Source organism: Trypanosoma equiperdum, assembly GCF_001457755.1.
Source record: "Trypanosoma equiperdum strain OVI genome assembly, contig: ctg_1411, whole genome shotgun sequence".
Lineage (NCBI taxonomy): Eukaryota > Euglenozoa > Kinetoplastea > Trypanosomatida > Trypanosomatidae > Trypanosoma > Trypanosoma equiperdum.
The window spans coordinates 12,337-24,344 of record NW_027123407.1 but is presented as its reverse complement, the minus strand read 5'-3'; the positions used below and the strand labels follow the sequence as shown (position 1 = coordinate 24,344).

At 49.1% G+C, this 12,008-nt stretch overlaps 3 protein-coding genes and 1 pseudogene across 4 annotated transcripts; all 4 read right to left on the bottom strand.

Annotated features, from left to right (window-relative positions):
* Window positions 1-97: 97 nt before the first annotated feature.
* TEOVI_000632000 (uncharacterized protein) lies at window positions 98-7,609 on the bottom strand (the record flags this gene model as incomplete). Its single annotated transcript, XM_067221326.1, has 1 exon — window positions 98-7,609. The coding sequence occupies one exon, from the start codon at window positions 7,607-7,609 to the stop codon at window positions 98-100; it is 7,512 nt and encodes a 2,503-aa protein (XP_067077427.1).
* A 431-nt stretch (window positions 7,610-8,040) lies between these two features.
* On the bottom strand, window positions 8,041-8,946 carry TEOVI_000631900:pseudogene (annotated as a pseudogene). Its single transcript has one exon. A coding segment is annotated over exon 1 (906 nt).
* A 341-nt stretch (window positions 8,947-9,287) lies between these two features.
* On the bottom strand, window positions 9,288-10,676 carry TEOVI_000631800 (GRIP domain containing protein, putative; the record flags this gene model as incomplete). Its single annotated transcript, XM_067221325.1, has 1 exon — window positions 9,288-10,676. One exon carries the CDS (start codon window positions 10,674-10,676, stop codon window positions 9,288-9,290), a length of 1,389 nt encoding a protein of 462 aa, XP_067077426.1.
* Window positions 10,677-11,170: 494 nt separating this feature from the next.
* TEOVI_000631700 (chaperone protein DNAj, putative) lies at window positions 11,171-11,908 on the bottom strand (the record flags this gene model as incomplete). The annotated part of the gene is made up of 1 exon (XM_067221324.1): window positions 11,171-11,908. The coding sequence occupies one exon, from the start codon at window positions 11,906-11,908 to the stop codon at window positions 11,171-11,173; it is 738 nt and encodes a 245-aa protein (XP_067077425.1).
* Window positions 11,909-12,008: the final 100 nt, after the last annotated feature.

The window sequence follows — 12,008 nt, the reverse complement described above, 5'->3', positions numbered from 1 at the left end:
CCCCCAAAAAAAAAAAATAATAATAATAATACAACTTCCCCACAACACAGCGACAATAATAAAAGTAAAGCATATAAAATTAGAAGACATTGAAATGTTACTTTGCCTTCACATTATGATGGATCACACCATATGAAATATGCAATTGGGTACTGGGGCCCGCCGCGTCTCCGTTCGAGCCCTTGACAGCCTCCGCAAGTGCCTTTCCGCCGCCTCCACCAACAAAAGACAAACACCTCTTGCTAAACACATTACATTCACTCGCTGTAAGGGTAAAGATATTGCTCAATACGTGATGTACTCCACGCGCGAGGAGGAGGATCGAAACAACGTAATTCTTCTCGTAAAAAAAGTCCATGTAAGCCCTGCACGTGTCACACCCTTGCTCACGACAGTATGACGCGTCATTGGTGGCCATGGCTATGAGTACTGTTTGAAGATGATCTAGAGAGAGCTCGGCAATGACGGAGGGCTTGATAATGTCAGAGAAGGACCCACATGCACTCACCAAAACATTGGCATAAGCCTTGTTAGCAAAAATACGATGCACATAGGCTAGAGATGGCCTGCTTGAAGAGCCCTGCCCATCCTTGACGAAGGTAACGATTTCAGCGTTAGACGTTTTCGTTCGTCCTCCACCAAAGATATACTGCAGCGCTTCCTCGTTCTCGCCAAACGGATCAATAATATAGGCCACTCCGTTTGATTGAGGCTTCCCTGTACGCAACGCCGTCTTCTGCCGTAAGTTTAAAACTGATAACTCTCTGTGAACGGCCATAAAAGACGAAAGCTCAGGAAGCTGCTCGAAGGGAAGTGGCTGAAGGATGGGATCCAGGCAGAGATATAGGCTGCATGATGCCGCTCGTTGAGATGAGAATAAATCACTGAAGTCCCCAAGCAAAGGAAATACCACTGTCCTCACCTTCTCGAGGTACGAGTGAAAAACCGACCCCCACTTCGCATCAGGAGACCGCTCACCGGCAGAAGGTCCGGCGGCTACTTCTACTTTCTTGAGACGCTTAAGTTCCTCAATCTGAGATGTACACTCACGGAGAGCCCCCATGTCCAACTCCGCCCGTCGGGAACACACCTCACCGTCCTGTCTTCGAAAAGCCACTAGGAAGTACGATGTGGTTCCCTCGCGCACAGCACTGAGGGTGCATATGTCCGACAGCAGAGGGTCAGCCTTATTAGGCTCCGCCGGCCATGCTCCCACAAGGTCAAAACGCCTCCACATGCTAGAAATCTCCATGAGATTGTTCCGCAGGGAATCAAAAGCTTTGGTGTTGACCAGGTAGGGCGCATCCATCTTTGTCTTGTTTACCAAACGAATAAGTTCAGCCTCAGGTGTGGTGTGAGTCAAAGAAGTGACAAGATCGCTCACAAAACCGTACATAGCCGCCGTTTCCGCGTACTCGATGGCCGTCCCAGCAGCGTTAAAGTTACCAGACAACATAAAATTGTGAGCCAAATAAATGTAACATTTCGCCATTTGTTTGTACTCAAACATGTGTCTCGCTTGCCGAACAGCTGCGAGCAGAAGCATCTGCAAGTTACTATTAATTTCTATCCATGCGTTCGCAGCAAGGCGATTTGGATCTTCAACATGAATACTAGCGAGTTTCGCAGCGCGGCGTTCCGCTACCGACATCCTCCGAGGAACTGATGGGTGTGGTACAGAAATCGTGATTTTTGACCACTGTGCCGTTAGAAATGCGTTCTCGCGTTCATTTACGTCCCCACTGAAAGTAGTGTTTACTGAAGCCTCAGGACTTTCCATCGCTCTGGTAGCCGCCGTAAGCCTCCGGCTAAACTCACTTAGTGCAGCGATGATGCTGGCTTCCATTTGAACAGAAGATACGGTGCCAACACCACCCATCGCACGATAGAGCAAGGCTTCAATGTGTGGCGTAGAAGTGTTGACCATATAGTTAAGTGGAATGCCGAAGTGACTTAGAGAACTCGCAACCTCATTATCATGACCACAAATCCCCTCCTGTGAGGGTAAAGCCGCATTAGCGCTATCGTTAAGCATCCTACTCTGCTCGTAGAGAGCGGGGTCACGCATGTAACTGGCAACATAGCCCTCCAACTCCACCGGTCCCCCAGTGGGAATGCCCAGGTCCGCGACCGACAGCGCGCTGAAACGTTGTGATATAAAGTTCTTCAGCAACTTCCGTTCCAAGCAGTTGCGTGCACACATTACTAAAACCTCATCGTACGCCGCTGCCGCGGAAGGACACGTGGTAACGTCACCCCCCAGAGCTAAGACTGGAACGACAGCGTTGACCTCGCTCTGTAACATGTCTGCCACTTTAAGGATCTCAGAGTACTCATTGAACAATCGCTCGGGTAACGCTTTGTCCACACCCCCCTTCCCAGTTGCCAGCACGTCATCCACGCACGGCCGCAAAATCTGACGCACCCGAAGCGACACCAGTCGACTCTTCCAATCCGCGTATTGGTCCAGCTGCGAGCAAACTTCATCAAGCAATCCCTTCACATCACCCTCTCGGGGCCCTCCAGGAAATAGTGTGTCAAAGGGCCGACGAAGAAATGCAACAAACCGAGGGGCGCACCTCTGTAGAAGAACCTTATGGCACATTTCGGTTGTGTCCTTCTCGATGTCACCTTCACCAACTTCTTCAAGGCGCCACAGCAACCGCGTCAAAAGCTGGCGTACGAAAGCTACGGCCTCGGCGACCTTATCACAAGACAGGAAACCGTCGATATGCACCAATTGCAGTTCCGTCCACGCAGCAACCGTGAGTGAAGTGGGAAGCCCCGTTCCTTCGCCATCACCCATATCTTCAGTTTTTGTCTCTTCTTCAGTACTGTCCTCCGCACTCGCTTCCTCACTTGTAGGGGGGTCCCATCGACCCCGAAGAATACTAGCACGAGCCTCCAGCAGATGACACCGTGCCAACGCACCTCTATCTCCCGTCCGAGAAGCACACTGTTTTACCTTTGCCTTCCACAGTAAAGCTTCTTGCACGCGACCAAGGGTAAAAAGGTCCTCGGCTTCACTCAGAATAAACCGATGTGTACTCCCAACAAAGTTGCTGAAATCTAGTGGTCCAGAGGACGGCCACGGTACTGACAGTGCAGGAGTCTCCGTGGATAAAAGCACCTCATTAACGCTCGACCAGCATTCCGCATCCGGCGGTTCTACGTTATACGCATCACACACCTCAGCCCATCCACATCGTGCAGCTGATATGAATCCCTTTAGACGAACAGCTCGCACGGCAGCCCTCCCGCGAGGATCAGACTCATCATATCGCCAGTATATGCAGAACTCGACCCAGCTCAAAATGAGAAACACATACAGCTCCATCCCATCTTCAAGGAGGTAATCACAAACATCTAACAACATCCCCCACAGTCTATGCGTGTTCAAGGCGAGACCGTCTTTGCACAGATCACGTATGATAATCGCATGTTGAGGATTGGCATGAAACCCCCGCCATTCGTACAATGTCTCCGGAAGGTGCAACGGGTCCACTTTTACGCCTCTGATATCCTCTCCTCTGTGAATCTGCAGGAGAACTGCAACAACTTTCCAGCACGATAAGACATAATAGAGAAGGGTCGATGCACAACACCGCTTGTAGACAAACGGCCTACTAGCGCATGGCGTGATCGGAGCCACTACAAACAAGAAGTAGAGAAGGCGCAGAGCCGTCAAAGTCTCCAGCAGGGACGGTAAGTCTTTTTGCTTATCGACCGGAACAACGTTTGTGCAGGTGAGACTCTGAGCAATGGCAAATGTCCGCCCCACCATCGTGCCTGTGAGAGCGTGACGGAGGGCAGGTGAAACATCTGTATTGCGCCGACCAGCACTTTTATTTAACCACGCACTGAGTAGCATACTATCCACGCGTTCCAGGTCGCTTAGTCCATTCATAAGCAGTGATATAAGTTCGCTTTTCGTAACGGCATTGCGTCCTGCAAGCCATTCCGCCATGCTGAGAACCAAATCGGCTCTTTGAACGGGTTTACCTTCCAATATCTTCAATGCCTGATTCCATGCTCTCATGCCCTCGGAGATATCATGCGCGTTCTTCGCAACGGCAACGCACACCGCTGCCTCCACCTCTGCGTCCACAGTTCTAGCTTTCTCATGCAACTCTGATGTCGAAAGCCTCAACTTCGTACGGAGTTGCGCCTCGTATGCACACAAGGATCCATGATATCTTGACGGAAGCACGCGCAGAAGCTCATGCATTTGTTTTATCCCCTCGTCATAATTTTCGTCCTCCAGCAGGCTTGTAAAAAGATAGCCGCCTAGTGTGCTGGTCAGTGTGCATAAGTCATCGAATTCAGCGTCACACCTGCCATTGGTCCGCGACCGTAAAAATTTATTAACTATCCTCAAGATAGGTGGAGAAAGGAGAATTCGAAGCCCCGACTGCAGCACTCGATAAGAAGCCCGAGAAATGGATGTGGCAACGCGGCACAAAGCGCGATAAGCCTTTGTTATTTGGGTAATTTGCGCTTCTGGTATGGAGCGGGATGCCGCCACCGCGCTGTTTGTTATGGCCACAAGAACCCTTTTCTCAAACTCAAGACGATGCGTCCTGTCGGCTCCAACCCCGAGATGCAAGAAAAGCGTGGCCTCATGAAGTAAAATGTCTGCGTACCAATACCAATCCATGTCACTTGGCTTCGGTTGCATCCCACCATTCGAATTGGCCACGACGGAGCCCTTTAAGTTACCTAAATACATGACTGATGGGGACGGTTGCTGAGTCGAAACAACGGTGCTTGCTAAAGATTTATCCCTACCTGAATTCACAGTTATAAGAGATTTGGTGCCCCACCCAAGTTTGCCTTCATGGTACAACCGATCGGCGGTACGGCAGATTTCGAGCGTTACTCTTTCATTTTGGGGTATTTGCACGCTGTGAGATGCCAATCGAGCACACAACTCTACTGATGGGTCGGCTCTAAGCATATCTAAGCATTCCGTGTTAACCAAATGCCGTCTCTCGTCGAGTTCAATAGGTCCATTCAAGCGACCCAACAAAAAGAGCAACTGCTCTTGCGGGTGAGTAGAGGTTTCGTGGGTTCTATCAAGAAGTCGATTGATGCACGGAAGAATAAGAGAGAAATTCTTCCTCCGGGATGGTAGTGACCATTTGCTCATTATTTGGTGGCAGGCCTCCGCCGCCTGCTTGAGTACACTATTATGTGCCTCACATATGGGATACAAATAAGTTTTGCGCATTGTTTCGGCCAAAGACTCACAGTGAAGCTCACCATTAACTTCTCCCTTCGCACTGATGTACGTCTGTACAAGCGACATAACGTATCCAAAGCCGATACTGTCAAATAGTTTGTATTCACCCATGGGATCAGCGTTTACTTGACCCAATGCAAGAGAAAGGTCACGTAGGGTTGCTGCAGCAGGAAGAAACAAGCCCTTTTTGAACATTTCAGTGTTTTGATTGATCAACGCAGTGCATGCGTTAAGGACAATCCACCCCCCACCGTATCCTGCTGCGCTCAGCCTAGCACCAAGTTGTGCTGCTTTGGATATGTGAGACATACCATCTTCATGGGTGGCATCACCTAAGGCACGGGGAGATGTTTGTCCTCGCTTTTCCAGCAACTCCGACATAACCAAATGAGCTTCAGCCTTCATGGCGAGCAAGTCTCTAGCGAAGCCATTATCTGGAACAGCAATCCGAGCGAGACCCTCCGCAGCTTTAATAATAATCTCATCAACCGCAGGATCATTAGTCGTCGAAGCCTCCTTGAGTAACAGGTAGTAAACATTAGGAGTACTAAAATCTTCGAATGTAAACGGTACCCGTTCATCAACGGTTTCGCGTACAACGTCTTGTTTTCGACTTTTTCCGCCTTTATTTTTCTCCCCGTTTACCGATACGTTCTTCGTCCTCGTCTCGGCTACGGATTCCGTGCGAGTAATCGGAGGAAGTCTATCAGCCGCCGCCTGCAAAAGAGGGACACGATTAGCCGATGCTAGCCGAGCTTGCTCGATAAGATGAACGATATGATCCCCATCCGAAATAAAGGAAGTGCCCTCATGTGCCTTCCGCACCACGGCACGGCGCCTTAACCACAGAAGGGCAAACTCCATGGGATAGGCGGAGGTATTGTCCGCACTTCCCGACAACTGCTCTACTGCCAAAGCCTTGTCAATCTGTTCAATGGTAGCATTCATATTTTCCTCTTCAAACTCCGCCAATGCTGATTCATATGCCGCACGAACAAAAAGTCGGTTTAGCCTGCTGTTGCACAACCTTAGCAGCATCACTATTCTACTCAATGTGAGACGCAACCTCCCACGAGTTTGGGGTTGCAAGAGCGGAAGACACAAATTCCACAGCACCACACAACCAACCTCAATTGCGTACATGCTTTCCGATACATCTACAGACGTACGAGCGGCATCTATCACGTCCTCGACGTGGCCGATGCATGCAAACAGCTTTTCCGCCATATTCTTTGTAAGATAACCAGCGTCTAACGCCTTGCTTGCGGCCAGCGAGCCACAGTCACGAGCCCTCATGATGGCTTTGGCGTATTCAGTGAACAATCGGGCGCGGGCATTATCGCCATTCAGAAGTTTTGGTAAAATTGTATTACACGTGTCATCCGCACCGCACATGGCTAACGCAAGGGCAACCTCACTGAGTACATCTGAGATAATCGCAGGATCGCGGAACGCCGCCTCTGCTTCAGCGGCCTTACGGCCCTTTTGTTTCACTTCCTTCTTCTCGGGGTCGCCGAGGAGTTTTTCAGTTGCCTGAATGAGCTCCTGCTTAGCGCTTGAGTCATCTGTTGCACCACAGAAAAATGAATACACAGCAGCAAGTGCCTGAAACACAGGTCTGGTATTATCTTGCTTCGTCCGGTTTGATGATGTACTGGCTGTGAAGGCAACCTGAATGCGGTAAAATTGTAATTGAAGTCGCTCAGAACCCGTCTTTGCAACAAGTTCTGCACCGGACACAATCTGATTGAGCGCATCCTGAACCCTTCCGGTAGCCCGCAAGCAGACGGCATAACGCACAATCCACTGCAGCTGAGTATGAATTCCTCCAAGTGAAAGCTTTTCATGCAAAGTTACAACCAACACCAGAATATCCAACATGCTGTTGCTTATTATTCGACCGCAAACATCTTGAATAGACAGCCAGAGGTAGTCGATACCTGCGATAAGGGTCTCCGGTTCCTTCGGCCACTCCTCTAGTACAATCTTTATACCTGAAACAATCTTCGTCGCGCAACGAATGTGCGCTGCCAGTTTAGCCCTACCACGCAGCGAGTGAGGCACACCACTCAAAGCTACGAGAGCATCACAATAAAGAGCCCGTGCCTCCAGTGCCTTCGTTTGAGCCCGCCTCCCTGTGTACTTCTTCAAACAAGCCTCTGCTAGTGCCCACTCCTTCTTCTCAATGGCAGCCTCCGTGCAGAGAATGTACAACTCACTCGATACATTCCGCTCCAGTGACGGGTCCCCTTCAGAAGACTCTTCAAACTCTTGCAACATTTTGTACGCTGCGTGCACGGCTTCAGCCGTGTAACTGCTGCGACTGGCACGCAGTTGTTGTTTCACCGCATTGGATACATACGCCATGGTCGCAGTTTGGGTGTTCTCCCCTCTATATGCAGCTAATTATTCAAATACTTGCGCAGGTAGATATGTACATGAAAATACAAACATTAGCGTTTGGGTAGAAGTGAAAAAAGAAGAAAAAATAAAGGACGTTGGAAGCTAACGAACACACTTGTGCGTGAAGGCAAAATGAATCAGTGTATGGATTTATTCATACCTATGTATATATATATATATATATCAGTAACTAGGAAACACAATGACGCTGTCCAAGCCGCTGGATCATGCAGCGGCCGCGTGTAGCAGAGAAATCAAGACAACCCTCAAAGACACGACGTTGAACCGTACTCAACTATACGAAACGAAACGGGGTTAAGGAGGTAACCGCTCAAACCACAACAACAGGGCGCTCTCCCACTAACCACAACCGTTCAAGTCCAAACGTCCAGACTCTACTGTTCCTTTAACATATTCTCCACACACGCAAATCGTGCCGCGCAGAGGGATGCAGCACAATAACGGAGCAACATATCCCCCGCCACCGTCGGCAGCACCGTTCGCCTAAATGCCCCAAACGCTTCATCTAACACCGCAGCGTCCTTCACGCCCTCACGTTTTAATCCCGCGTATACATCTTCAGCAAGACTCAGTGCCCTATGGTACTCACCGCGTTCAACAAATCGCAAAAACTCTGCCTCCGATTTCAACGCCCGCAGCTGTCGTGACACGAGCATGGTTGGGCTTAGTGATGTGCGGAACTTAAAGAAGTCCAAAATGCCGCGAACGGGCTCAGCCGCGGGAGCTTTCCCCGCCTCAACGATAGCGCGTCCGAGATTAAAGGCCGTTACACGCACAACAGCTGGTGAAGGGATGCTGTTTATGTACTTGAGCGGTGCAGCAACAAGGTTTACATCCTCACTTTCTGCATCCTTAAGAACTGCAGATAATTCTTCATTGAAGGGCAAACCAGCTTTCATTTTGTGCTTCAGTGCCTCATAATTGAGACCCACTGAAACGAGTTTTTTGCTTGTATAACCAAACTCCTCAAGCTCACGTTCCACCCGCTGCGAAACCAAATGCACTTGACTTGCTAATGTAGTTCCCACTTCCTGATAGTAGTGTTGCGCCAACGATATATCATTAAAGTCGTCCAAAAGCGGTTTAGCTTGTGCCGCATAACTCTCCTCCTTCGCCCGCATTTCATTATCAATCTTCTGCATTTCTTTCTCCATGAACTCCTTCTCCGCTTCGTGTTGCAGCCGTGCGGCTGATAGTTTAGTCCGAGCAATTTCATTACGTACCATCTCACGGGATAACAATCTCTCAGACGGCGTAAATAAGGAGTAAATGAACTGCATGTTACCCTTTCTTGCTCTTCATCCAAACCGTGCAGAATGCAGGTCCCCCCGCAAAAAAAAAAGAAGTTAAAAATACACATTTTTCCTGAAGGAATTCAGGCACCATTAAAAAAGAAAATATTACGGGGCATGATTCGGGCCGCGATCCGTGATCCATTCAAGCACTTCCACATCGGGGAATATTCGTCATGCACTGACACCTGCGAAAGGTTGGCATCCACACAAATATCGGTAACCATCAAAAAATTTGGAAGGGAGGAAACTGGTGGCCCACCATTAAACCAAGTAGACCACTTCGTAACACGTCGGCAACCGAACCAACAGCAAGGGATCAAACGGAATCAAAACCTTCTCTTGACCCACCCAGGATTTTTCTTGTAAATCTCACTAAGGTTCGACTTGTCAAAGCGTAGAAGTGTGGTAAGCACGGGAAAAAGGTTCTTGGCCACGTTGGTGTCTCCGCTGGAACAGAGGAGCTGCACAACCGTGAACCTCAAATAAGTTGCTAGCTGCCCATCAAATACCAAACTGTTCTCTTGGTCTTTCGTTGTATTCGACTGGTGCCGTGTGGCGACAAGGCGTCTCCGTGTTGCACACAGTTCATCTGACAACCGACTCACATCCCCTTCAAGTTCTGCAATACGAGAAAGTGCCTCAGGAAGCGTTGAGGGTTTATTTTGCCCATTAAAGTCCTTAACACTGCAACTCCCCAAGACCGGGCCACCTACACCTGAGTGGGTTCTCTTGACAGCAGCTAGTTCTTGCGTTAACTTTTGATTTTCTTCCTGAGCTCCCCTCAATTCTTCCTGAAGGGACTTTAAATGATCCAACAGCTCCCCGTACGCTGCGTCATCTCGCTGCTCCGACTGTCCCCTAGCCTGTGCGCCTTCCCCTAAATGTTTATTCCCGGTCTCCGCTGTTTCTAATGCCCTTTCCTCCAACTCGGCACGCAGTTCCGCCATATCTTGCTCATACCGCGACATCAATCTCTCCATTTCGTCACGGTGTTGGTCAAAAATGATAGATTCCCGGACGGTAAACTCGTGCCGCATATTTTCCCTTTCCTCTTCCAACCGCTCTTCAAACGCATTAATCTGCTCCGCGTTTGGTCGGCTTGCCATTGCCGCTTGAGAGGCTTCAAATGATGCCTTGGCCTCCTCCAAAGTTTCCAATCGGTTCTGTAAGGTTTCTAGGGCTTGATCACGCCGCTCAATGGCAGATTTGCGTTCCACTAATTCCGCCTGCGCGCCAGTAAGTGTCTCACGGAGACCGGCCAGCTCCTGCTCGAGGGCTTCAGTAGTCTTCTTTTGCATTCGCAACGTTTGGGCAGTCCTTCGCTTGTGCTTTTCTAACTCACGCCATGTTCCCACAGCAATGTCAAGCGCAGCATCAGACTTGTCCAAAAGTATTTCGACTAATGCATCCGATGAAGCGGTCACCCATGCCCCGACATGACTAAAATAGTGAGACTCCGCAAAACTGCTGCATTCAGGCACAGCACCCGAAGTGGATGCAGCCGCTGTGGCAACACTCTTTGCATTTTGCAACTGCTGACTGAGTTGATCGTTGGCTGCTCGGGATTCTTCCAGTTCAGTGGTAAGTTCTATAATTCTGTTACGCAGCTCCGTGACGCCTACTTGAGTCTTCTCCTTCCAGACCTGCATCCGGTGTTTGGCTTTCTCAAGCTCTTCGCGCAGTTGCTGCACTTCACTATTTACAACAGCGTCCATCGGTACCTCAGCCGTTGTTTCCTATAGCAACTTATCTGTACATCAAGAGAGAAAAAGAATTTAAACGAGTAACAGAAAAGACTTTATGCTGCGGTGGGAAGAGATTGGTGGGAACCACACACACACACACACCATAGGTTGGTGGACCAATCAATTTGGAAAGAGAGCAACCTAGTTTTCCCGAACGAACTAAATGTAGGAAGAAAAAAATAACTTCTTTTGATGCCAAAGGAAGACGAGGAAAACATATATAAGGAAACACGAAAACGTCGCCATACGGGGTAACATTTACATCACAAAGCTGTTAGACAATAACAGAACACGCAGCGTAGAATAACCCTTTCATCCTACAACCCACGAACTATAACAGAAGAGCGAAAGCATACACGGGCACACATGTTCATATACGCATATGCATATTTGCACCTATATTGGCACAGCAGTGCAACTTCACGCCTCATTAATAACACGAACTAGTTAAACATGAATCCTTCCTATTGTCCATCAGCATCTTCGAGCACCGCTCCTATCGGTTGCCGCGCAACAGTATAATTAGCAAACGGCCCACCCGACTGCCACGGCATATGAACTAAAGGTGAAAGTGATCGCTTCTCCTCCAGCATCTCCCTCGAAATGCTCTGTTGCAGATGTCCAATTTCATCCATTACATCACGTGTCATGCGGTCGGTTCGCCACGGATGCCATCCGCGTACATCTTTATGCCCTCCCTCATCATGCAACATGCTCTCGGTGTAGCTCCATCTGCTACGCAATATTTGTAACTGTGTGTGGAAGGCGCGATACGCGTAGAAGGACACTACAAATATGACAAGTGCCAGGAAAAACGCAAAGTCCTGCAAACTAAAGGAGCGGTACTCTGGGTTACCAGCTGTCTCCCTGTGTATGGTATTTGTCATGTTATCGTAATTCATGCGGCGGAAATTGACGTCGGTACCGCCAGCACGGTTGCTTTCACCCTTGTCATGGCGATGGGCAAGCAGTAATTTGTGTGCCTCACGGAGAAGTTGAAACTGCTCACTTGTACCACCATGGTCTGGGTGAAACCGCATCACTAGTTTGTTGAAGCGTTTCTTGATTTCAGTCACCTCCAACCGATCGCTCATCTCAAAACCAAATATAGAACATGCCTGCTGATACGTCATGTAACCCTTGTCACCCGCAATGGTACCCTCAAACTTTTCGTAGACGAGCCGTACAGCACTGCGGCGCATTGGTAGGGAGAAAGAACACTAAGAAGGCGAAGAACAAGAGCAGTGACGGAGAAGGAGAGTAAAAAACGGAACACAAAAGTGTATACAGAGAGAATCGTAA